General features: G+C 68.7%; 1 protein-coding gene across 1 annotated transcript; it reads left to right on the plus strand.

Moving 5' to 3' along the window:
- The first annotated feature begins 417 nt into the window (after positions 1 to 417).
- Positions 418 to 23520, plus strand: LOC119256553 (ferroxidase HEPHL1-like). The gene is made up of 20 exons (XM_037524363.1): positions 418 to 638; positions 2281 to 2525; positions 3221 to 3433; positions 4204 to 4383; positions 6641 to 6895; positions 7369 to 7537; positions 9025 to 9164; positions 9259 to 9390; positions 9999 to 10210; positions 11048 to 11198; positions 12764 to 12976; positions 14145 to 14358; positions 16658 to 16797; positions 17934 to 18074; positions 19253 to 19359; positions 19891 to 20113; positions 21108 to 21247; positions 22289 to 22451; positions 23127 to 23198; positions 23303 to 23520. The coding sequence occupies exons 1-20, from the start codon at positions 418 to 420 to the stop codon at positions 23518 to 23520; spliced, it is 3549 nt and encodes a 1182-aa protein (XP_037380260.1).
- The last annotated feature ends 2043 nt before the right edge of the window (positions 23521 to 25563 follow it).

Below are 25563 nucleotides of genomic sequence, written 5' to 3' on the forward strand. Positions count from 1 at the left end.
CGTTTTGTCTTTTAAGCAGGTGAGGGGGACTCCCCAGCCCGCTGGCACCTCCCCAGGAAACAGACACCTCCTGGCTCGGGCGGCGCTAGCACGTGGCTGGGGTGGCTGGAGGCCGTGGGTGCGCGCTGGGCCATGGCCGCCCACAGAGGCCGCGGGGAGCGTCCAGGCCGCTGGGGCTGCTGCTCGGCGCCCCGGGGCACCCTCGCTCTGTTTCCCGGCTAAGACCCGCAGCGGGGGGGGCGGGCGCCTCTCCGGCTGCCAGAAAGGGTCAGGAGCCGGGGTGGCCGCCCGGCAGACACCAAAGAGGCAGCTGCTCGTACTCGAGCGCGCCCGGCCCCCGCTCTCCCGGTGGCTGCTGTGGCCCGGGGCTCCCGCGGCGCTGGTGCCTGGCGGTTCCCGCGCGCGCACGCTGGGGGAATGTGGAGCCGGCGGCTGGGGCCTCGCGGTGGCCTGGGGGGCGCTGGCCCCCGGCTGGAGCACAGGACGCGGAGCCCGGAGAGCATGCCCAGGCCGTGCGCTGCCCTTGTCTGCTCCAGGGGAGCGGAGCGGAGCTTGGCGCTGGGCAGGGCCCTGACGACGCCCACGCCGTGGCTCGTGGGCAGGCAGCGAGCCGGGCTCCAGGAAGCCTCGTGCCTCCGGTGACTGCAGCGTGGGAGGCCGGGCTGACCCACATCCAGGCGTGTCGTCAGGGCCACGGCAGGCAGCCTGTGGGGGAGCGCCTCCCTCGCCCCGTGCCACCTCTGCGGGCTGCTCCTGGCGAGGAGCTGCTGCCCAGATTGCGTGCGGACGCGTGCGTGCGTGTGCCCTGTGTGCACGCGTGTGTGTCCTTGTGCGCACGCGTGCAAGGGTGCCCAGGGCAGAGCGTGTGCTCAGGTACCCGTCCTCCCCGGCGGCTGTGACTGCCCCCTCCAGCGCCGCGTCAGGCGCCCCGAGCAGACACCAGGGCCTGCGCGCCCTCGGAGCCCGCACCCGCCTGCTTGGGCTGCACGGCCAGCGTGGGGGGCGCAGCTCCCCCTGCCTGCTCCGCTTCCTCCTCCCTCCACTTGCATCCCGCAGACTTTGCAAAATTGTTGCAATAACTTGCCTGGCGGGGCGGGCTGCGTGGGAGCTGCTCCTGTGCGGTCTGGGGTGCTCGGCTGCACGGGGGCAGGCAGGGGAGCGAGGCCGTGGGAAGCCGGCTCCTCCGCGGGGGTCGCCGGGCGCTGCCCCTCTCGGTGCCCGTGTCCTCGCAGCTCCTCGCGGCTGCTCCCGCTGGCCGGACACCCTCGCAGGAAACGCGGCCGCGGCCCTGGAATCGCGGGGGCCGGGCGAGCAGGGCGGCGCGGCCAGGGTCTTCCCGCCAGGCTCGCCGTCTCTGCCCGTCTGGGTCGGCGCCGAAAGCACGAGCCCCAGATCTCCGGGCCCCCCGCGCACCCACCCTGCCCAGCTGTCCCTCCCCCAGCGCTGCTGTCCTGCCCTCCCACGCCCCAGGCGGCTGGGGGCCCCGGTCAAGCGGTGTCAGGACTCCTGTCCTCACGCGCACCCGCGCTTCCTGGCTGTGCCCGCTCCCCACACACGCCCCTGGCTCTGCCCTCACCTCCGCCGCCGCCGTGTCCCCAGTGCGTGAAAGCCCCGTGTGCCAGCCTGCGAGGTCGCGCTGCCCGGCTCCTCGCCCGCCTTCCCCGGTGGCGCTCACGCCTGCCTCCCCAGCCTGCGCCCTCCCTGCCTGCCTCCTGGCGGGGCTCCCCCTCCTGACCTGGGCACCCCCCAACATGCCTCCTCCTGCTCCTGCTGGCTCTGGGCGGCCGCATTCCCACCTTGCTCCAGCCCTAGTTGCCTTCACTCATGTGTTTTGCGTGGGGTGCCGGCCACGGGGTTCCCTGAGCCGTGGCCCCTGGAGGCTGGGCGGGGCGTCAGCTGCTCTCCTGGCACCCTGGCGCCCACTGCTCGTTGCACTCGGTTCTACCATTATTGGGACATGAATCGTGTCTCTCCGCCGCGCCTAGAGCCCTGCATGCAGCACGCGCATACTACATGCGTCAGTTGCAAAAGTGGGGTGCGTCTGTCCTGGCCGGGGGTCGTTGGTTCAGTTTGGGTTCCTGCTGGAGGCTGCGCCCGCCCCCTGCGCCCTCAGCCTGGGCGTCCTCATGGGTGGACTGAGGTTCCCGCTGCGCTGCAGGGTTACAGGGCTTGGGGGGCCGCGGGGGCGTCACACCCGCACGAGCTTGGTGAGCTGCTGAGGTGAGCGCCGGGGTCTCTCTCGGGACTGCAAGGGTGACGCGTGTTCCTTCTCACTTTCAGACTCGCGACCTTATTTCTTGAAAGGGGGCCCAACCGGATAGGCGGCCTCTACAAAAAGGCGGTGTACAGACACTACACCGATGCCACCTACTCCACGGAGATCCCCAAGCCCCCCTGGCTCGGGTTTCTGGGCCCCATCCTGAGGGCGGAGGTGGGGGACGTGATTGTCATCCACTTGAAGAACTTCGCTTCCCGGCCCTACTCCCTGCACCCGCACGGCGTCTTCTACAACAAGGACTCGGAAGGTGGGTGCAGCTGGTGGCCGCTGGCCCGGTGCAGGGGTGGGACCGCGGCAGGGGCGCCCCCCTGGCCGGCTCCCTGTCTCCTCTCCTTCCTCCCTGCCGCCCTCTCAGTCTCGCCCGTACAGAGGGGCGGCACACTAGCGCCTCCCTCCTCGGCAGCGGCGCAGGTAGAGCTGGGTGACCGCCGCGACGTGGAGAGCCCCGCCAGGAGGGGCTGGAGGGCGCCGTCAGGAGGGAGCATCCCCCAGGGCCTGCCCAGCCTCCGCCTCTCTGACGCGGCAGCACAGACTCCCCTGGTCCCTGCGGGTTATTTTAACTGTCTCAGACTTCGGAGACACACGCGTTTCTCGGAAGCGTGTCCTGTACACCTGCTGTGCTCCTGCGCACCAGGAGGCCCCGGCGGACGCCGCCGCACCGCTGGCTCCGGGCCCTGGCTGCAGCCCATGGTCACTGCCGAGCCCGGCGGCCTGGAGCAGGAGGGCGGGATGGCCACCGCCCCGGCTGCCCCGCCCGGTCTGACGAAGGCCCTGACCCCCCTCCCAGGGCCTGGACTCTGGCCCTGACCTTGCTGGCGTCTCCCCGACACCCCCTCGGCTCATGGCGGAGGGAGCCTGGAGCCTCAGCCCCCGGGAAGGGAGCCTGGAGCGCAGCGGCCCCGGCCCGGCCGGGTTTCGACTTCCCTCTGCTTGCCTTGGAAGGAGCCCTGTACCCTGACGGCACGTCTGGAAGGAACAAGGATGACGACATGGTCCCCCCCGGCAAAAACTACACGTACGTGTGGCCGGTGAGGGAGGAGTACGCGCCGGCCCCCGCGGACGCCAACTGCCTGACCTGGGTGTACCACTCGCACATCGACGCCCCCAAGGACATCTGCTCGGGGCTGATTGGGCCGCTGCTGGTGTGCAAGGAAGGTGAGGTCGCCGGCCAGTGCCTGGGGGAGCCCGCGGGCCCCACGGGGTCACAGAGCAGCCGTGAGCTGAAGGACCCACTGGGCTGTCTGTGGGGTGACGCTGCCCGCGATGGGCTGGGCCTCCGGGACTCTGGGCGCCTCCCGCGTCTCAGAAACGAGCACGTGGGGTCACAACGGGTCCCGGGTCCCAGCGTGAGGGGTGTGGGGGCACCCCGGTGGCGTCCCGCCGTGACCCTGCGCTGCAGCTCTGGCACCTGCGGCCGGAGCTGGACTCCACGGTGGGAGAAGGGACGAGTGATGCCGGTGGTGCTTGGATGTCACGTGTGCGGGTCTCCCCTGGAAGTCTGGGGTGCTGCTGTGGCCAGAAAGCTGCACAGGGCTCTTGCTCAGACCAGCGAGCCAGGGCGGTGGCGGGAGTGGCTTCCTCTGCGCCACCGCAGGGCCCGACCCTTCCGCCCAAGCCCCGGGGAGGTGAGAAGCGTGGTCCGGTGGCCGGGACGCTCCGCTCAGCCTCTGACCACGTGACCTCAGCCACTGTGTCCCCGGGGGACGGAGCCGGCATATCCACGCCCGCCGGGCGGCTTCCCCGGGGACAGCCAGCTTCCCGGAGCCAGGGCCGTCTGCCCTGGGGCCCCGGTGCGCCCCCCACCAAGGCCCCTGCGTGTTGTGGCCACTCACACGTGGGCCTCCTGACCCGTGAGGGCAGCCGGCGCCTCCATCGGGCCCGGCCTCTGCCACCCGCTGGCTGTTCTCTCGCGAATGTGCCCGCAGGTGTCCTGAACAAGTACTCGGGGACCAGGACCGACGTGGACCGCGAGTTCGTGATCATGTTCACGCTGGTGGACGAGAACCAGAGCTGGTACCTGGACGACAACATCCGGCACTTCTGCACCGACCCCGCCTCCGTGGACAAGGAGGACCCCGTCTTCCAGAGGAGCAACAAGATGCACGGTGAGTGTCGGGCCGGCCGCCCGCGGGCCGCAGCTCGTGATGGGCGAGCGCCGGGGAGCGTGCGGGTCGCCTGCGGAAGGACAGTAGCCTGAGCTGCGCTGGGCGTGACCCAGGGACAAAGCCGGGCACAGAAACGGGGTGCGTGTGGCGGCGGGGACGCTCGGGAGGCCCGCCTCGGGCCGGGGGTTATGCGCAGGTGAGAAGGGCACAGCACCATGCTGGGCAGAGCCCCCGATGGCAACTTCTAGCTTTAGCTGGTCCCCACTTTCGAGTGGCCCAAAAGATCGTCCCCTGTGTGTAGCTTCCACACGCAGCCAGATGCGACGTGTTTCCCAGACAAGTGAGCACAGGGCAGCGTGCCAGATGCTGCCGCGGGAAGCGGTGACTCTCCGAGTCCTCGTGTCGCCAGACAGCGGCTCCCGCCCGGTCTGCGGGGTCCAGGGGGTGGGGCTCGCAGGGGGTCGCGCCCGAGTTTTCCTGGGGCGCGCCGGTGAGCAGAAGGAAAATCCCCATCGTGTCCACCACACACGAGGCCCGAGTCCTCCGCTGACCGGCCTCACCTTGTGGCTGCCCCCAGCCGGCAGGCGCCGTCACGTGGGACGGAGCTGGGGCGCCGCCGGTCTGTGTCCTGCCTCAGGCCAAAGTGCTGTCCAGCCAGAGCGGCTGGCGCGGGGAGGGGGCGCTATGAGTGGGGGCGGTGGGGCGCCCCTGCTGCATAGCCCAGTGTTGGGGCGCAGACGCCAGGGCCCCATTTCTGCGTGTGTCCGGGCATCTCCTCTGGGTGCTGCTCCGGCACCGCGTGCTCAGGAGAGAGGGGGCGGGGGATGAGATGCGCAGCGTAAATAAAACCTAATTTTTTAAGGTTTATTTTCTTACATCGTTGTTGCCCCAAGTGTAGCCCCCGTAGCTCTCCCACCACCACCGCAGCCCCCGTGACCGTCACCACCGTGCCCTGCTCCCCTCCCCCGTCGTGGCCCCCCCCGCCCCTCCCCTGCGGGACGCCCAGACCCAGGGTGGGTCTGCAGGCTCTGTCTTTCTCCCGGCCCCGTGCTCGGTTTCCCCGTGTTCCCCGTGGGAGTGAAACCATCCGATATTGTCTTGTTCCTCCGAGCCCCACCCCTGCCAGCGCCACCCAGGCTGCGCGACTGCCGCGCGTCTGTTCTCTGCGCGCAGCGCTCCCCTGCGTAGACAGGCCCGGCCCTGACCCCCTGTCTGGCGGGCACGCGGCTTGTTTCCCGCCTGGGCTGCTGTGATGCGCTGCGCTGCGGGTGGCGCACGGGTTTCCTTTCGGGCTCGTGTACGGACCCAAGCCCTGCTCCTCGCTGTGAGCAGCTCACGTTTATCCCTGACGGATAGGGGTTGGCCTCCGCCCTCCCGGGAGCGCCTCGCGCGGCGGTCGGGGCCGCGCTGGCCTCCTGCTTCCTCTTGCTGGTTGGAGTGGGAAGGGGCAGCGTGCGCCCACCAGCACCCCGCGTGCCCCGGGCCGCCGGCTGCTCAGAGCGGCCCTCTCGCGCCTCCACGCCTGCCCCAGCTGGCGGAGCGACGCAGCCAGGGCCTGAGGACAACTGGTCTGCGGGAGCTGCTCGAGAAACACCCGTAACCGAGCTTCATCTAAATTGGCACCAACAGTTGCGCCGCCTGAGTCATTCTTATCTTAGTCATAATCACTTCCGCGCTCAGTCTGAAATTGAGAAGGGACATTATAACTTTTTAAAACCCCGTTTTTCTGCACTGGCCCAAGTCACACCACTGTGTAGACGGGGCAGAGGCCTCGGGTCTTGGCTGACGCTGCAGCTCCAGCCGGAAGTCTGAGCCAGCAGGGCCTGGTGGACAGTCCGTCCCCTTCCGTAAAAGTCAGAACAAAACCACACCCTCTACTCCCCTTCTGCTGGGGCCTTTCTTCTCCCTCCCGCTACCGGTCGCTGACGTCAGGTCTTCCGCTGGGTCCTGGTGGCCGTGAGATGCGTGGACGGGTCCCCACGGCAGTCCCCGGGGCGGCCTGCAGGGTGTCGGCCCAGCGGCTCCGTTTCCGCCCGTGTCCGCGTCCCCACGCTGCCCCACGTCCCTGCCGGCCTCCGCTCCGTCGGGGGCTTTTCTCTTGGAAAGACCAAGCCCCACCGCCCGTTCTGGGCTGTCTCCTCTGTGAGGACCGAGGCCTCTTCACAGGCCGTGGCGACCCGCCACCCTGGCCCTGCCGCGCCGGGGCACGCGCGCCTGGACCCCGCAGGCGCCTGTGCCAGCGTGTGTCTGCTTTCAGCCCTCAACGGCTACCTGTTCGGAAACTTCCCCGAGCCCCAGATGTGCGTCGGCGAGTCGGTGTCCTGGCACCTGTTCGGGATGGGGAACGAGATCGACATCCACTCCATCTACTTCTACGGCAACACCTTCGTCAGCAGGGGGCACCGCACGGACGTGGTCAACCTGTTCCCCGCCACCTTCCTCACGGCGGAGATGATCGTCCAGAACCCTGGGAAGTGGATGATCACCTGCCAGGTCAGCGACCACCTGCAAGGTGAGCGGGCTGGGGTCCGGGCGGAGGGCAGGGCGGCTGCCGGGACGGGCTCGCTCCGCGCCGACCGCTGGCCGCGTCTTGAGTGCGTTACAGCAATTACAGTGAACACGCAGGGACGGGGTGGCGCCGCTCACCTGGCGCCCGTGAGCAGGTATTTATTTACCGACCACCTCCCTGTAAACAGACAGAGGCGATGAGAAGAAATGAGGGGTCTCCAGGGGCTGTGATGCGGCAGTTGCACAGAGCTGGACGTTTTCAGAGTGAGGCAAATTTGAGGCAGAAAGACAGATGCCCCTCGGGTCTCTTCCCGGAGGCCCTGCCTGTTTCGTCCTGGGAGGGGAGCTGGCCTCGTGTGTGGGAAGGCCACCGTTTACCTTTGCTTTTCACTGCTCACGGGCAACCACAGCCCGAGCCACACGTGCTCGGGGTCCTGCCCCTCCTGCGGGCTCACCCAGGCCCTGCTCTGTCCGCAGCGGGCATGCTGGGCCAGTACAACGTGGGCCACTGCAGAGGCCACGCTTCCCACCCGGCCCTGAAGGGCCAGCAGAGGCACTACTTCATCGCGGCCGAGAAGGTGCTCTGGGACTACGCCCCTCAGGGCTACAACAAGTTCAGTGGCCTCCCCCTCAACGCGACCGGCAGGTGAGCTCAGCTGCTGTTCCCTGGTGCGCGGGGCCTTCCCTGCGGGGGCCGCTGTGGGCCCTGCCGGCCTGAGCTGCACGTGGCGGGAGAGCAGAGCCGGCAGGGACGGGGCAGGGGGGAGACGCGCCCACCGCCTGGGCCACGCTTGTCGCCGGACTTTGTTGAGCGGCTGCTGGGCGCAAGCGGCAGTGCTGGGTGCTGGGGTATCGTCCCATGGCGACCAGCCGGCCGCGGCCAGCGGGGGAGGGGGCGGGCAGGCCTGCCAGGAAAGGCGGGGTGAGCTGGCCCTGAGGTCGCCTATCTGCGCCCACGGATTGTCTGGTGCAGAGGGAGGCCTCTCTCCAGACTGGCCCCTCCTCCCTGACCCTGACCTTCCCGGTCCTGCTCTGAGGTCACCTTCGGGGTAGGCCTCCCTGGACCCCCGAGTCCGCATTGCCCCTCGGGGCCCACAGTGTGTGGCGCCCCAGGTCTGACCGCGGCTCGCAGGACCTGACTGCAGAACCTCAGACCGGAGGCGTGGCCGGATGGGGGCGTGGCCGGAGGGCGTGACCTGGAGGGGTGTGGTCCGGAGGGGTGGCCTGGAGGGGTGGCCTGGAGGGGGGCCTGGAGGGGTGGCCTGGAGGGTGCAGCCTGGAGGGGGGCCAAGAGGGGGCCCAGGAAGGGGGCCAGGAGGGGGGCCTGGGGCGGGGTTGGAGGGGTGGGGCCGGGAGCCTCCCCGCTGCTACCTGCGGGTTGCTTGGGCCTGAGGGCCTGAGGGTGCTGGGGATGACTCGCAAGACCCCTCACTCATCCGTCCGCCCTGGGCACTGGTGGACGGACGCCGGTGTTGGGCGCAGAGGCCCACCCTGCAGTGAGTGCGCTCGCCAGGGCTGAGTTGGGGCTCGGGGGCGGGCAGCGGCGCCATGGGCAGCGGGGCGCTCTGGACAGGCCAGGAGCTGCAGTGGGGCCCCCAGCGGCTCTTGTGGTGGGGGCGCAGGGGCACGAGGCCAGCAGGGCCTGCGCTGTGTCCGGCGGCGGGAGGAGGGAGAACAGAGGCCAAAGGGCGCAGAAAGGGGGGTTCAAAGGTCAGGGAAAGGCGCCGACACAGGAAGGAGCAGCCGACCGCCGCTGGCCGGGCCCGAGGGACGCTGTGTCGAGGTGGCGCCCGCCGGGCCGTCCCGTCCCCTGCCCTGGCATTTCATGCGCAGTCCCTGCCCTCACTACAGACGGACCCGACCCGCGCTCCGCGCCCTTGCCGGCGTCAAAGTGCCTACTGCGCGCCCAGCCTGGCCGCCCCGCCACTGGCCGCACTCGGGGGCTGGCGCTGCGGGGTGCGCTCTGCCCTCCGCGACCTTGTGGGCCGGGGCGTTCCCGGGGGCGCAGGCGTCTGCCGGCCCTCCGGGTGGGGAGCTCAGGTCACCCAGCTCCGAGCCCGCTGGGCTGGCCGGGCGCGGGCGGTGCGGGCCGGGACCAGGGCGGGTGCGCTCAGCCAGACCCTCTCCCCTCAGCGACTCCGAGCTCTACTTCACGCAAGGGGACTCCAGGATAGGCGGGAGGTACTGGAAGGCCCGGTACACGGAGTACACGGACGCGTCGTTCACGCAAAGAAAGCGCCTCTCGGAGGCGGACGCCCACCTCGGAATTCTGGGTAGAGTGGCCCACGCGCGTCGGGGGGGCGGCCCGCGGGGCCCCAGCCCCACGCTGCGCCTTCTCACCCCTCACCCCGCCCCCGCTCCCTCCAGGCCCCGTCATCAGGGCGGAGGTGGGCGACACCCTGCTGGTGACCTTCGCCAACAGGGCGGACAGGGCCTACAGCGTCCTGCCCCACGGCGTGATGTACGACAAGGCGTCCGATGCGGCCCCCAACATGGACGGTGAGTCCAGCCTGTGCCGGGTGGGCAGGCGAGGGCTGAGAACTCCCTGTCGCCCCCGTACGTGCGGGCAGGGACACGGGCTGCGGGAGGAGGCGGTCAGGACAGGGCCTGGCCCCGGGGTGTCTCGGGGCAGGCTTGGGCGCCCGCAGGTAAGGCGTGCTCAGGCCCCAGCACGTCTGGCCGTGGGGCTGGAGAGGCTCCGGGTTCTCTTGCCAGGCCGCGCGGGGCTCGGGCACCATCCTGGCACAGCCCTAGTGTGAGTCCTCCAGCAGCCACGCACAGCCTGGTGACCCAGGGAGTGGCCACGTCCTCATTCCGCCTCTCAGATTCCGGACACCTCAGAGCGTGGCCCGTCTGGCCTTCCTGGGTGTCCTCTGCAGGGCCGGGCGCGAGCTCCACAGGCCGCTCGGACGTCTCGGGGACTTGCAGATGGCGACTGGGCAGCCGTGGCTCCCGACACGTGTGCCGCGTGGCATCAGGGAGCGTGAGGACAGCGAGGTGGTCTGTGCTGTCCCGTGCGGCAGCACCGCCCCAGAGCGCGCATAGGGGGGCCGCGCCGAGACATAGCCACTGCCCTGCCCGGTGCGAAGCACTGCCTCCCCCCTCAGGCTTCCTGAAGCCGGGCGCACACGTGAAGCCAGGGGAGACCTTCGTGTACAGGTGGACGGTGCCCGAGAGCGTGGGCCCCACGGCCGACGACCCCCCATGCCTGACCTACCTCTACTTCTCGGCGGTCGACCCCATCAAGGACACCAGCTCCGGCCTGGTGGGGCCCTTGCTGCTCTGCAGGAAGGGGGCGCTCAACGCGGACGGCACGCAGGTAGGCACGGGCGCCTCCCTCCGGGGCCATGCAGGTGAGCCGGACACAGCCCGCCGAGTCCGCTCTCTGCATCAGGGGAGCTTGATTTGGCAGGTTCCAGCTGCAGATGCCCGTCAGGAGCCCAGGATTTCCTCTGGCGGCAGCGGGTCCGGGGGCGCTCCCTGGGCTTGGCTTTGATGCTGGGGTCTCCCGAGATGTGCGTGGACGCCCACCGGGCTCTCTGCCTGCTGGGGAGGCCCGGCTCGTGCTCCTGAGGGCCTGGCTTCATGCGAATTTCAGAGTATTTCTTGCATTGAAGATAACTTTCTGTCTGGCCAGCGAGAGCCCCTCTCAGCACAGCCCCGTGTTTCTGGCCGCCGTGCCCGTCCCGAGTCCCGAGGGGGCTGGCTGTGAGCGGTGCTTGGCTGGCCGCGACCCTGGCCGCCTGCAGCAAACCCCAAGGTCCCTTCGAGTGGGTGCGACAGGGCAGCTAAGGTTTCCTGGCGCTGTCTTTCCTGGGCTCAGGCGTTAGCAGCAGCCGTGGGTCGTCCTGGAAGGAGAACAGGGGGCTCCCGGGGCCCTGCCTGGGTGGCTGTGCCCACTGACAGGCCCGACGTCTCTGGGTGTCTCTCCAGCATTAAAGTGGGGCCCTCCCTGGCCCCACTGAGTGACCAGCCAGCCCTGCCGTGCACATCCACACGCGGGTGGGCGGGGACACGCGTCGGTGCGGGTCACGCCGACCGCATCGTGCTCGGACCCCGCAAGGCTCCTGCGCTAGCCCGAGTCCCCTTTGAAAGCGGAGCAGGACTCAGAACCCCCCGGCTGTGCTCTGAGGCATCCTCCCTCTCCGCTCTCCAGAAGGAGATAGACAAGGAGTTCCACCTGCTCTTCACAGTCTTCGATGAGAACCTGAGCCAGTACCTCGATGAGAACATCCAGAAGTTCACCCGGCGCCCCCTCAGTGTCGACAAGGAGGACAAGGCCTTCGTGAAGTCCAACCGCATGCACGGTAGGAAGCCCACGTCCGACGTGGCGCCAGGGCGGCGGGCGCGGGGTCTCCACCGCCCCAGGGCTGGCCGCTTGGGATTTGTTCTTGGCTGTAAGACGCTCAAGGTCTGGTGAAACCTCCTCGTGTCCCAGCGATGCTGTGCCGTGGGGCCAGCCCTAGATGGACGTGGGGCCAGCCCGGAGGCGGTCACGGCACAGGGCGGGTTAGACAGTGACGACAAACACCCCTCGGGGTCGCCTGACGACTGCGGGCTGTGCGGGCCGCCGCAGGCAGTGTGGGCGGCTGCTGGGGCTAACCGGGGCTGAAGCGCGGCACCCTTGCCCCTCGGCTCCACGCGGCGCCACAGCCCACGCGGGGGTCTCCTGCCCTGCCAGAGCCCGGGGGTCCAACCCCGCAGGGCGCATAGACCAGCCCAGGAGCGGCCGGTGAGCTGGAGACCATCGCTGGGCGGCGGGTCCAGGACGGAGCATCCCATGGGCATGGCCTTGAAGACACGGGGGTGGCACACGCGCCCCCAAGCGCTGTCCTCCCCCAGCAAGCCCCAGGCCCACACAGGCAGCCCAGAGCCCGGCCCAGTGCCCGACTCGAGCCCCCATCGCAGAGCGTCGGGTCGCGTCTGCGGTCAGTGGACAAGCCTCAGGTCGTGCACTGACCAAAGCCTGAGCAAAGGGTTTTCAGAAAATAGGCCGCTCTTGTCTAACGTCCCAGGGTCTCCTGGACGCTCCAGCAGGCAGCTTGATGCTCAAGCAAGACCCCAGCACCGCTGGCTCCCGACACAGCGGGAAGGCACCGTGCTGGCCTGGGTGCTGGCGGGTCCACACCCTGCGCCGTCCTCTCCACGCTCGGCATCGGGTGGGGGCCCGTCCCTGCTGAGGGCCCTGCAGACGGCACCTGTGGGGGCCGCCCTCAAGGTCAGCCCCAGGCGCCCCTGTCGGTCAGCGGACTGCGGCGAAGGCGTTTCTGGAGACCAAGGCCTCCCGTAGAGTCACTATCCAGAGCCCCTCCGGTCGCTTTATCAGGACGGGCAGATAAGCGTCATCGCAGGGCAGAGCCATCTCCTGGAAAGCCTCTTGTAAACACCCCGCCCCCCGCCCCAGCAGACAGCAGCCGCTCCGTGGTCACCTGCCGGCCTCTGCACCCGACCCAGAGCCACCCGCAGACTCGCTGGCCACGAGATCGAGCCCCGCAGCTGGGGAGCTGGCAGGAGAGACCCTCGAGGGGGACAGCTGTGCGGGGTGCTGGGAGTGCTCTGGGGAGCCCGGGCAGCAGCAGTGCACAAGGGCAGGGGGGCCGTCCCGCGCCGTCAAGCCATCTCGTCAGAGACCGGGCGCCTTGCTCAAGCCGAGCCAGCAGCCTGAGCAGGTGGCTTGGACATGGCGCAGTGGTGCATGTTCAGTGCTCCTATGAGCGGCGCCTCCGTTATAAGTGGCCGCTGAGAGGCTCCCAGGGCAACCTGGCCTCTGAGGACAGGGCTCCCCACAGGCCTGTCCCCGGCCCCTGCCCTGCACGCGTCCCTTGCGTGCCCCCGTGATGCTTGGGCCTGACCGTCTCTCTCCTCCCTGCAGCCGTCAACGGCTACATGTACGGCAACCAGCCTGGCCTCCAGATGTGCAGGAATGACAGGGTGTCCTGGCACCTGGTGGGGATGGGCACCGACACCGACATGCACGGGGTCTACTTCCAAGGGAACACCCTGCATCTCCGGGGCACCCACCGCGACAGCCTGGCCCTGTTCCCGCACGTCTCCACCACGGCCTTCATGCAGCCGGACCGCGCAGGTGAGTGTGGCGCGGCCACGGGAGGCCCGGAGCTCATGTGTCCCTGACGCTGCCGCAGCCCGCCAGCCTGCCGTGAGCTGGAACACGGGCCCGGCAGGCTCAGCACCAAGACACATGTTCTCTCTGCTGCAAAGCCAGGCTCTGAGGGACGCGGAGCCTTTGTGCAGGTGCACGAGCTTGGGGTGCAGGTGCTTCCGTGCAGGCGTCGCCGCTGTCAAGGCCCCACACCCCCTGGTCCTCCAGGAGGCGGCCCCTCCACTGCTGAAGCGCGGGAGGCCTGGCCCAGGAGGGGCCGTGGGGAGCCTTCCACGCTGTCTCCAGAGAGCTCCTCCCGGTTCCCGAGACCCCTCCCTGCGTGGCCGCGACAGCCGGGTCCTGGGCGCCACGGGCCCTTCAGGGGCAGCTGGCGGAGCCGCGGGTGGCTGGTGGGGGCCGCCTCTGCCGGGGCAGCTCTGGAGACTGAGCCCGCGCGGACGCCCGACCCACCGCCCCCGTCCCCGCCACCTCGTGTCTCCCTGAGCCAGCGAAGACCCACCTGCCTGCGCCCGCTTCCCAGAGAGTTTCTCCTTAAAATGGCCCGACTCTCTCTCGGCTGTGCCCGTCGCCGTGAGGGCACGTCGGTTTACTTTCCTTTCCGCCGGGCGCCTGTTGACCTGCCGTGGGTGGCGAGAGCCTCCTCGGCTCCCGGGCGAGGTCGCCGTCGGCTCCGGGTGGCCGTGCCTGTGCGCGCTGCTCCGTCCAGTTCACGACTCCTTCAGGGCGAAATGCACGACTGCGTACGAGTGGCCCAATTTGAACTTTGTCGGGGCGATGACTCTTCCAGGGAATTGGTTCTTTTTCAGTTGGGCTGGGCTGAGATAGCCCCCCCAGCCTCCCGGCCAGCCCCCCGCCGGCGACTTCCGGGGCCGAGCTTTGCTGGCCGACGCGTTCGGCAGGGAACTCGCAGAGAGGGCGTTTCTTGGCGGCGAGCCTGCCAGTTTTAATTTTTCATTTCAAATGAATCTCAGGCTGTTGTTTTCCACAAGGGAATATACTCCAAGCGAAGGGCCCCCCGTGGGGTGTGACTTTGAAACACGAGGTGGCATCTCCCCGCCGGCCCACCTCCCTGGCACCTGCCTGGGGTCGGGCGCGGGCCGGCGGGCGGCGGCAGCGACGGTCTCTCTTGCAGGCCTCTTCAGGGTGTTCTGCTCCACCTTGCACCACTTCGCGCGAGGCATGAACCAGCTCTACGAGGTCACCAGCTGCGGCAACAAGGACCCCCCCGAGCAGCCGTACGGGATGATAAGAACCTTTTACATCGCCGTGGAGGAGGTAGAATGGGATTATGCCCCTAACAAAAACTGGGAGTTCGAAAAGCAGCACTTGGACGCAGGAGGGGAAAGGTACCGCGGCCTCGCCTCCTTGGCTCTGGGGGGGGGGTCGTTTGCGCGCCAAGCGGGGTTCGGCAGGCCCCAGACGCCCTGGAGTCCTGCTCTGCAGACACACGGCCCTGGGGCCCGGAGGACCAGGGAGCAGGCCTCCCGGGGGCGGGCGGGGCCGGGGCCTTGGGGGCTCCAGGGAAGCCAGGTGTGGTGGGGTCGGAGTTCGGGCTGCCGCCTGGGGCCGCCGCAGGAGCAGATGCACAGGCCTCTCTGCCAGGCGGGACCAGGCCTGCTCGGGGCTGACCTCCCGCCCAGCACCAGCCGCTGCCCCACTGGGTGACCAGCCCTGGCTGTGACTGCTCCACTCCCCGGGCCAGACCCGGGCCTGGCCCCCAGGGCTGCCTCGGCTGCTCCAGCAGAGCATCGCCTGCCCAGGCAGACCAGCAGGCCCCTCCAAGCTCAGCCCCCACACACAGCTGCCCGGGGCCACCGCCCACGCCCTGGGGCATCCCGCGAGGGGCTGGCTGGGCACTGAGCCGTTCCTGGGGCTCCCGTCCGCCCCACACGTCCCTCATCCTCCTTCATCACCCGCCCCGCACCTCACTCGCTCATCTGTCTGTGCAGCCTGTGCTGATCCGGACTCTCTGCCCTGTCCCAGTGTGGCCTGTTCAGAGGGCGGGCCCTGGACACGCGCTGTCGCCCCGCCACCTCGTGGTGGACACAGAGCCGGCTGGCCTGCCGCGCAGAGCCCCGCGGCCTGGGGGACTCAGGGCCCTCTGTGGTCTCTCACCTCCTCACCCGCCAGCGCCCCTCGCCCAAAGCCTGAGCCGCACCCGCAGAGGGTGGTGCGAGCCATGGGAGGAAACGTGCGGTGACGTGCGGCCTTTTTCGCGATGCTCATTTCACTGGATGGTGCCGTCACCGAGGAAGTGACCGTGGGGGCCTGTCCCAGCCACCTCCCTGGGGGTGTCGGGCCTGGCTTCGCTGTCCCCGAAGCCCAGAGCAGCTTCCGCCTGAAGCCCCCACACCGGCTGGAGGGAAGCGCCCACGGGTCCCCAGGGCTTCCCCCAAGAGCAGGTGGAGGCACGTGGGCCTGCGTGGGTGGCCACTGAGCTTGCAGCTGCCCACAGCGTGGCAGCGAGTGAAGGGGGCGTCCACGTGTCCGGGCTCCGGGCTGGGCTGGACAGGAGAGCAGCAGGCGGAGGGCAGGAGGGGTGGCCGTGGTATCACCCAGCAGCTGAGTGGGCGGGACGGGCAGAGAGTGCAGCCTGGCCCTGGGACGCCGTGAAAGGGTCCCCATGAGGACAACCTGCCAGGGTGGACAGTCATGGCACCTGCAGGGTCCAGAATAGGGGCCAGCAGGCAGGGTGGAGCAGGCAGGGAGGCCCCGCTACAGGTAGGTGCTGCAGGGCGCGGGGGTGTGCAGGGTCGCAGGAGGGGCGGGTGGGTCGGTGCTCACGCCGGGCCTTGGGGACGCAGCCAGCAGTTTGCTTCTGTGTGATGAGTGTCTGGGGACTGCCCACTCCTGCCGCTGCTGGTCACCCCAGATCCAGTCTCGGGGTGCTTTGGGGCCGTCTGCACCCCTGCGTTAGGCAGCAGGCAGTCTGCGGCACTGACACACACGCCCCAGCGGCCAGCACAGCCCGCCCTCGGGCTCGGGGGCAGAGCCTGTTCATGGACCACGAGTGCCACCTGCCCGTTTCGCGGCTGCGCGTGGAGTGGGTGGGGGGGCGAAGGGCCCCCGTGGAGCATGAAGTGTCCAGGGTGGGGGGGCTGGGCTGGGGCCTGGAGGCTGTGGGGACAGCGCTGGCCGGAGGGCAGTCAGCCCCTCAGCGTTATGTCAAGTAAAACGTCCTGAACAGAAACACGTGGAGCCGGGTTCTGTGCGGATCTGCTGAGGAATAGGAGCCTGGGGCCCAGAGGCCTGGCCTGCCCCCGGAGCAGAGGGCTGGGCCCGGCAGCCTGCTGGACCCACAGGTCAGCCGCATCTGTCCTGTCCCCGATGTGCATGCAGGCCACGGCCCAGGCTCTCGGGATCTGCAGGGTGGGAGGCGTGACACGGAGCAGGCGCGGGGGAGGGGCTGGGGCTGGGGCGTGTGCGTGTGCGTGTGCCAGAGTGAGGTCAGCCAGGAGAGGCACCTTCTGCGGGCCCCCAGCCCCCACCGCCCGCCCGGACAGGCCCCCGGCACTGCTGCAGCAGGTCCCCAGCGCCAGGCCCAATGCGGTGGCCTGGGCGCCTGCTCCGGGGCCCCCGACTCTTGCAGAAGCACCAGGCACCCCGCCTCCGACAACTTTAATTTCTGGGGCTTGTGCCTGGCAGACACGGAGACATATTCATGAACCACACTGAGAACTGGATCGGCTCCCAGTACAAGAAGGTGGTTTACCGGGAGTACACCGACGGCGAGTTCGTGGAGATCAAGGCCCGGCCGCCGCGGGAGCAGCACCTGGAGCTCCTGGGTAGGCGGCTTGGCGGGTACATGGGCACACGGGCACGCGGGGCACACGCAGGCCCTGAGCTCCCCACCAGGGCTGGGCCCCAGTAAGATGTCGCCATGGGTCACCTTTGCCTCAGCTGAGCCCAGCGGCTCTGCATCTGGGCAGGAAGAGTGGCCACCAGCCCCCACAGGGAGGCCCTGTCCCCGGGGGCTGTAGGACGGGACGCAGCTCCTACAGGACAGGGCACAGGCTGCCTGCCCCCGCCTGGCTACACCCCCTTTTCTTGCTTCAACATGCCAGGACGCGCCTCTCCTGCAGTGGGCCCTGGAATTTAAAATCTCTCTGGCTCTCCCCAGCCTGGTGGGGACCCTGAAGGGTGGGTGCGGCCCCCGGGGGTGCAACTCCCACGAGCCAGGACCCGCAGGGCCAGGGTCAGGGCTGCACCACGGGGCTCCCACGGGGCCACGCCCGTTGTGAGGTGTGCATGGCAAAGGCTGCGGGTGCGCAGTTGGCACCAAGGGGTGCCTGCGTGTGCAAGGGGCACCCACCATCGTGGGGCACAGATTCCCCAGAAGCCTGGGACTTCTCACAGAAACGCCAGGCAGGCAGCTGCACCCCACCTCCCACCAGCGCCCCAGCATGCACGGAGCATGTGTCTGAGCCACTGAGTCTGCGCTGCTGGGCACGTGGCTCTGCCTCTGCCCGTGTCCCTCCAGCGCCTGCCAGGCTCGCCGTGTCACTGACTCCTGGACCCCGGAGCAGATGGTGACCGTGTGGACAAAAGGCTGCCCGGTGGCTGTTCCCACCAGAGTGCGTGGGTGTGACTTTCCCTGGGGGACCCGCAGAGCAGAGCGTGGGCTTCCTGAGCCCTGCCGTGCCCCTGCCGTGCCCCTGCGCTGACTCTGGCTGCCCCTCGCTCCAGCTGCGAGCAGGCAGCGTGACCGCATTCCCCGGGAGAGGGCTGAGTTGGGCCCACCCACCCAGGGAGGCTGGACTCGAACTAGGCTCGCCTGGTGCCAAGCCCTCCATGGACGCTGCGCCTCTGGGGACGCACACCTGGGGGCAGCCTCTGCTCTTTGCCAAGCGCGCCTGCGCTCCTGCGGCGTCTGTGGGTGCTGAGGAGAGCAGCGGCGACCAGGCCCGTGTTTCGCCCTCAGGCCCGATGATCCACGCCGAGGTGGGCGACTCCATCCTGGTCATATTCAAGAACAAAGCCCAGCGGCCCTACTCCATCGCAGCCCAGGGTGTGGAGGATGTGGACGGCGGCCAGCGTCTCCAAGTGCCCGCCACAAAGCCGGGTAAGCCCCGCTGGCGCGCTCCCTGCTGGTCTGGGCCATCCCCGGATCCTGGACACTCACCCCACAGCGCCAAGCGCCAGCCAGTGGCTGCTCACTCCCAGACGAGGTAGACGGTCACTCACGATGACCGTGTTTACGCAGCGTCCAGGCTCCGGTGGGGACCTGTGACGGTAGGAGGTCGTAGTAGCTGACCTGGCGCAGGGCCGCGCTTCGTGTGTTTTTTAAGACCCGTCTGTCCTTCAAGTCAGCCGCGAGACGGATGCCAGCGTAGTCTAACACCTCGGGCCGTCACCACCGTCCCGTCGCTGCCGCGGACCAGCCGAGGCAAGCGGGGCCTGAGGGGGCGGTAGGAGAGTAAGGACAGGCTGTTAGTGACGGCTGCGGCCAGGCGGGCTCGGGGCAGACGGAGACCCAGCCCCGGGAGTCGTGTCTTGCAGAGTCAGGAGGTGCCGGCGTTTGCCGCAGGGGCAGGAAGCTGCAATGGCCAGACTAGCCGGGCGCAGTGCGCCGGCCCGAAGGTGGGGAGACGTCCGTCCTCTTTCCATGGCTGGAGACGGAGCGGCTACGGCCGTCTCGGGTCACCCGCGGGGGGGTGTGGCTCAGGACTGTCACCTGCCCAGGCTCGTGGTGCTCGCTGGGTGCAGCTGCATGAACGCCGGCGCCCTGTGCGGAAGGGCAGTGGCCCTTATGTCCTTGGGACAGGTGACCCGGGCCAGGGGGCAGGGGCCCGGCGGGTCCGATCCCTAGGGGGGTCCTGTCTGCCTCCAGCATCCAGCTCCGCCCCACGTTTCTCCTGCGTGTGTTTGGAGGGGAGCAGTGAACCCCGTCCCGTCCCCAGGGTGTGCGTGATGAGACGCCTCGGAGTGCGCGGGGCTTACCAAGGGCCGAGAAGCCTGGCTGGATGGTGGATGGGGAGCCACTGGCGGGGAGGCCGGGCTGACCAGGGCGCCGAGGCCGAGGGGCGCCTCCAGGGCCGGGGCGGCGCGAGGCGGCGCGTGTGCAGGGAGCGTGGCCCCCACGGCCTGCGTGTCCTGGACGAACGTCAGCTGGTGACACGGGCGGAGCTGGCACGTGGGGCGAGAGCCGCTGGGGGCGCCTCTGCCCCGGCAACCGCACGACAGACCTGCCCGGGCCTGCGGGCTTCTCCGCGAGCGCCGCCCACTCCCCCTCTGTTCCAGGGGAGATAAAAACGTACCGCTGGAACGTCCCGAAGCGCTCCGGCCCCGGGCCCTCTGACCCCAACTGCATCCCGTGGGTTTACTACTCGACGGTCGACTTTGTGAAGGTGAGAGGGGGGCTGGGGGCCTCGGCCACGGCTGGCGGCGCATGCGGAGGGCGTGGGTGGGAGCGGGCCTTGCTCTGGCCCTGCCTTCTGCGTCCCGGGCCGGCGTGGCGGGCACGGTCGCTGCCCGCGCTAAGCATGTGCTGGCCCTCGCTCTCAAGTGTGGGCCGGGGGCGAGGGCACCGAGCCAACCCCAAAGCTTCAGTTGCCACACCTAGAGCCGCACGGCTGGACTGCAGAGGAGCTGTGCAGAGGTAACCAGCCGGGAGAACGTTCTTACGTGTCACGCCATTTGGGGGTGTCTGAAACCCATCCCTTGTAAAGTTGTCTCCGCTGCCGTCCGGGCCCGGAAGGCCAAGCCGAGCGGCTGGCGCACAGCTGCGGCCTGGCAGCCGCCGTCCTGGCGACGAAAGGCGAAGATCGGTCCCATGTTGGCCCCGAGCCCCCCGGCCGCAGGGCTGGGCGGTGCTCCCGTCCCCGCCTCCAGCAGCCTCGCACACCCTCAGGGCTGCCCCGTCTGCTCTGCTCCCCCAGGACATGTACAGCGGCCTGATGGGGCCCCTGATCACGTGCAGAGAAGGGGTGCTGGACGAGAAGGGGCGAAGGAGCGACGTGGACTACGAGTTTGTGCTCCTGTTTCTGGTCTTCAACGAGAACGAGTCCTGGTACCTGGACGACAACATCAAGAAGTACCTCAACAAGGACCCCCGGGACTTCAAGCGCTCGGACGACTTTGAGGAGAGCAACAAGATGCACGGTACGCGGGCGGGGCGGGGCTCGCGAGGTCTCGGGGGCCCTCTGGGAGCGGCTGCGGGGCAGGTCTGCGCGGTGAGCAGGGGCACACGGACCCCTCGCCCCACCCCGGCCACTCCCAGCCTCAGGCTGCATCCCCAGGGCCACCACCCGAATGCGGGCCCCTGGCCAGCGCGGGCCCCTGGCCGGTGACACCGTGACGTCCGGCGCTCCGGGCAAGGGCCTGCTTGTCTGCCTGGGAGGTCGCAGCTCCCTCTGCCAACATGCTCCCCCGTGTCCACGTGGCTGAGCCCAGTGGCACCTCAGGAAGGTTCTTGCTTTGAGCAGGAGCGACGAGCTCCGCCGGACACATCCCAAGCTCTGCTGTGGCCCCACAAGCACAAAAAGGCCCCAACGGGTCAGGGTAACATGGCCATAGCCTCATCCGCGGCCTGGTTTCTGGCGCGGCTGCTCCTCCCGCAGAGCCTCTGGCCGTGCTCTGTGCCTCATGAATGCGGCTGCGTGGCTGTGTCCAATGCAGGGAGGGACCGGTCAGGGACCGGCCGCACCCGACTGGGCTGCGGTCTCTGGGGGCCTGGCCCAGCCCCCGGATGCTCCCCACTCTGGAGCCTGAGCCAGGCCTGGCCCGTGCCCCAGACGCGTCCCAGAAGACACGCAGGGAGGGGGTCGCTGCCACCTCACTCAACCTGTGACATGACCGCGTGCCTAGGCGTGGCGCGTCGGGCCCCGTGAGCCTGTGACCGCGCCGGACGTGCCCCCGTCCACCCCGGTGTGGCCTCGGAAGAGGAGCAGCCTGAGCTGGACGCTCCTGGTGTGAGGACTTTAAGAGGCCCCGCACCTGCCACTTAGCGCTTGCTCCGAGGCGCCGGGACGCTGGGAAACGTTCATCAGGCGTCGGCCCCGCCGGAAATGCCGCTGGCCCCAGCCCCCCCCCGCCAGCCGCCTCTGCCCGGCTGCCGCGGCGCCTCACCCCGGCTCCTGTCTCCTCACCTCCTCAGCCATCAACGGAAAGATCTTCGGGAACCTGCACGGCCTCATCATGAGCGAGGACTCCATGACGAACTGGTACCTGCTGGGGCTGGGCAGCGAGGTGGACATCCACACCATCCACTACCACGCCGAGAGCTTCCTCTTCAAGGTGGGCGGGCGGCGCTGGGGAGGCCTGGCCCCGGCCCCGAGGCGGAGGGAGGGGCGGGGTACGCAGAACAGCGGGAGGGGACCCCGGGGATCTCTTCGCAGTGGGCGCCCCGGGGTGCTTGTGCAGGCCTCAGAGGCCCGAGTGCTCCCCGTCCGCTGTGGGACGGCCGGGCCGCGCTGGGCCCTGCGTCCTCAGGCGGTGAAAGCTCCCGGCAAATGTCCCGTGCCCGCCCCGTCCCTCTCCTGTGTTGCCGCCTTTCCTGCGAGGCCGCCAGCTCAGGGACCCGGCCGGTGAGAGGACACTCAGGTCGGCTTGGCCCGAAGCCCAGCTCGGCTTCTGCCCCCGCGAGCTGGGCCGGGCCGGGCGTGGCTCCCGCCCCAGGCTGAGCTGTCTCAGCGCCTCGGGGTAAGGTCCAGCCCGTCGGCACGTGCCCAGTGCTGCCACCGAGGGCGCCGACCCAAGGGAAGTCCTTTCCTTACGCGGGAAGAAACGGTCGCCCGCAGGAGACCCCCACCTGTCCACTGCCCCCGCGCCCTGCGCGGCACCCAGAGGCGACACCAGCCGTCGGGGCTCGGCTTTTCCAGCCCACATTTAAAACCTGTATTAAAATGTGGGACTGAGCAGGGCGGTGCCACGACTGCTGCTGCTTCGCCAGGGACTGTGGGCCTCGGCGGTCTCGAGTGGCACACACTGCCGGGGGTGATTCGGGGTCTCTCCCGAGGCTGCCGTCACGGGTTCATCGGGGCCGGAGGATCCACCCCAAGCCCCATCAGGGGTTGTTGCTAGACCGCGGGCTTCAGGACCGCTCGGCCTGGGGCTGCCCGCAGAGTGACCCCCGGAGCGAGACGGGAGCCTCGGTCTGTCACCCCCGGCCCTGGAGGCTGTGGGCCGCACGGCACAGCCGCACACAGAGGGCACTGCTGGGCCAGCGGTGCTGTCCGTCTCTGCCAGGGACCAGCTCTGGTTTCCTTGAGCCGGCTCTGCTGTTTCCGTTCCGAATTTTCCTGATCTCTGTCCCCTGCTTTCCCCGTTCCTCTCCAGATAGATAAGTCTTACCGGGAAGACGTGTACGACCTCTTCCCCGGGACGTTCCAGACCATCGAGCTGTTTGCGGACCACCCAGGCACGTGGCTGCTGCACTGCCACGTGTCCGACCACATCCACGCGGGCATGGAGACCACCTACACCGTGCTGCGCAACATCGGTATGGCCCGCGCGCCCATGGCGCCAGCGCCGGGCCTGCGGGAGGGGTGCGGGCTGGGGTCGGCAGAGGGCGGGGCCCTGTGGTGGGGCCCTGAGGGCGACCGGGGCCTTGAGGCCTCGAGGGTGGGGACGGGAGCAGCAGCTGAGAGCCAGGGGCCGGCGTGGGGGTCCTGGGGGAGGTGGCGGGACAGGACCCGCATCTCCCCAGCACTGGCGAGGTCTCCTTAGTGGAAGACAGAACTGGTTTTCTACTTATCGGGGTAATGTGAGTCGTTGCCCGAGCACGTGCCCTGCCGTTCACCCGCGTCGTCAGATCGCGCAGGATTTCGTCTGCTTTCTGGCCGAGTTGTGTCCCGGCCCCTCCAGCTGCCCCGGCAGCTTCTCCACGCCCAGCTGCTGCGGCTCCTGCCGTGGGGGGCGCAGGGGGCACTGGGGGGGGTCTTACTGAGTCAGTTTCGTGGCCTCGGTAGAGACCTGGCCGCGTGGCAGCTGTGGTCCCGTCCACGGACCCGCGTTTCCACGCTGTCCCCGGGCACGAGGGCCTGTCTCCCCGCCCTCACCCGCACGGACTCTCTTGGCTTTTTGCTAATGGCCAAGGGACGCCTGACTCTCCCTCAGTCAGGAGAAGAATCTGCTTCTGTCGTTTACTCCATGCCCCCTTGTCTTCTCCGTGCAGACAACAGGACCCCGTACTCCACCAAGTCCCCTGCGGGAGGACCGCCGCCCCCAGACTCAGGCTCAGCCAACGGTAACGCCCCCTGCACCCCCACTCCCAGCCAACAGTAACGCCCCCTGCACCCCCACTCCCTGTCCCCCGGCCGGCACCCCTGACTCCTGGCTTCTCCCCCACAGAAGAAGGCAGCCGGGAGCAGCTCTATTTCTTCGGCAGGAAGCTGGGCCCCCGAGGAGCCAAGAGCGCCCTGGTCACCCTCTTCGCCGTGGGCCTCCTGCTGCTGGCGGCCGCCGTGGTGCTGGCGCTCAAGCTGCGCTCCGCCGGGCGGCAGGGCCGGTACCAGCAGGTGCAGTACCGGCAGGTGCGGACCCGCGAGCTCCCCACGGACGTGCTGTGAGCGGCGCTGCGGGGGCGGCCGGCAGGGGCACGGGGAGGCCGCGCCGCCCGGAGCCAGGCCCGGATCCTCGGGGACACGGAGCAATGTGCTTTTATTTATTTATTTCTAATCGGGCTGTGAATGATCCTGAAGGCAGAATGCAGGACGGGAGCAGGCGCGAGGCCGCGAGCTGGATTCAGGGTGCTCTCTGAGCGCCTTTGCTGCGGGCGCCCCAAGGTGCTTTGTGGGGCTGTCATGACCCTCGGATGAGGCGGCGGCGCCCAGCCGGCCATCAGTGGCCCTCCACGCCCCAGGGTGGGGCGCAGGACCGCCCCGAAGGCCTTGGCCCAGCTGCAACGGGGGAAAGAACTTCCGGAAGATTTTGTGAAAACGTCCAGGTCGGAATCTGCTGAGGGCCAGGCTGAGCCCTCCGGGCGGGCCGCGTCGAGCCTGCGCGCTGCTGGCTGCCGCGGCCAAGCCACACCCACACCCACGCTCTCTGATGCTGCTGCTTCCACGCAGACCTCCTGCGACGCCTGACTCGCTACACCTCACTGCATGTGCGTTCCTGCCACGTCTTGTGGCCACGTTCGTGTTTTCACAGATCAGCCAGGAACCCCGCTCCGTGCCAGCGTAGGGAGGGGGCGGCGAGGCAGGCGGGGCGTGGCCTGGGGGGGAGGGAGGTGGGGGGGGGCTGCAGCCCCCTCCCGGCTTGGCCTGAAGGCACCGTTCCATCCCTTCGGAGGACGTTTCCAAGTGTCCACCACCGAGGAAACGAGACGCCTCGTCACGTGAGAACCCCGAGAACGGCCGGGAGAAGGGCCTGGACAGGCTCCTCCATGTCGCATCTTCTCAGGACGGGCCCCTCGCGGGGGCGAGGAAGGATGGAGCGGCTGGAAGGAGTCCCGGTGGCAAATCTGTCAACCAGCTTTCAAGGCTCAGACGCAAAAACAAAATAGGGAACAGCCAACCTCAGCCGAGCAGAGGCAGCAGGCGCCCCAGGCCTGACACCTGCCCTGCGCGAGCTGATAAAAGCAACATTGTTCGTGGCTAGACCAAGACGCCGCCCCAGGCCAGGCGGACCCGGGAGCCCAGCCCCGGCTGAGCGGCGGCCACGCCTGCCTCGCCCCGTGGGGTCCGTGGCGCACGGACGTGGGACTGGGGGATACTCTGGTGGAGGGCCCTTCATGCTTTCTCTCGTGGCCGGGGTGGGTGCGGGGACTGTGCTGGCAGCCGTAGACCTAACGGGGAGGGGACGCCTCTACTCCGTCCTTGTCTGGACGTCACGTCGCGGGGACCCAGCAAGCTGCGCTCCAGCCCGCGAGCCACTGATAATGTGATTTTGTGGTTTTCTTCCCTGCGTAGGTGGTTTAATGTCCTGTTAATGATAAGTGCCTTATTTATAACTCACTCAGAGAACAAATTACCTAGGCGTGTTCTTCCTTTTCTCTTAGTTTATTTTTTAATGAAAACCACGCAGTAGTTTAGCTGAACCACTTCTGTTTTTAATAAAGTTTCACATATTATGAGGTGGTTACCTGCACAGCTCTTTTTTAAAAAAAGATTTATTTATTCATGCACACAAGAGCAGGGGGACAGGCGAGAGATGCGGGGGTGAGAGGACTCCCCAGAGACAGCGTGGGGAGCAGAGCAGGCAGGCTGACTGAAACACACTGATGAGGGGGGCAGCGGGGAGACAGGAGGGGTCTGCTGCGCCACGTGGGCTGCTCCCTGGCCGGCCGGGGATGGAACTCGTGCTGCAGAGGCTGTGGGTTGCTTCATAGTGCGGTGCTTAACCCCTTGCGCCCCCAGGGAGGCCCCTGCATGGTTCTTTTCCAGTCAAAATTACCTACAAGGAGGGGCACTGGTTAAAGGGGAGCTGCCCTGGGCGTCTGGGGGAACAGCCCGGGTTAGCACTGCAGGGGGACGGGGTGAAACAAGGCCACACAGTGTGTCCACAGGGGACTCGCCTCCAGTGCTGCCTCCACTCCGAGCTCAGCCTCCTCCTCCGAGGAAACCGGCACTTACACACTCCTGGGCTGTGGAAGAAGGGGCCCCGTCCCC

Source organism: Talpa occidentalis, unplaced genomic scaffold, assembly GCF_014898055.3.
Source record: "Talpa occidentalis isolate TD23 unplaced genomic scaffold, MPIMG_talOcc4v2.1 talOcc4.310, whole genome shotgun sequence".
Taxonomy (NCBI): domain Eukaryota; kingdom Metazoa; phylum Chordata; class Mammalia; order Eulipotyphla; family Talpidae; genus Talpa; species Talpa occidentalis.

Bases quoted from the DNA above. Each gene is read 5' to 3' on its own strand.
- LOC119256553 (XM_037524363.1), top strand. From the start codon at position 418: ATGTGGAGCCGGCGGCTGGGGCCTCGCGGTGGCCTGGGGGGCGCTGGC. The intron at 9,391-9,998 runs GTGAGTCCAGCC...CTCCCCCCTCAG, and splicing joins TGCGGCCCCCAACATGGACG to GCTTCCTGAAGCCGGGCGCA. The intron at 10,211-11,047 runs GTAGGCACGGGC...TCCGCTCTCCAG, and splicing joins TCAACGCGGACGGCACGCAG to AAGGAGATAGACAAGGAGTT.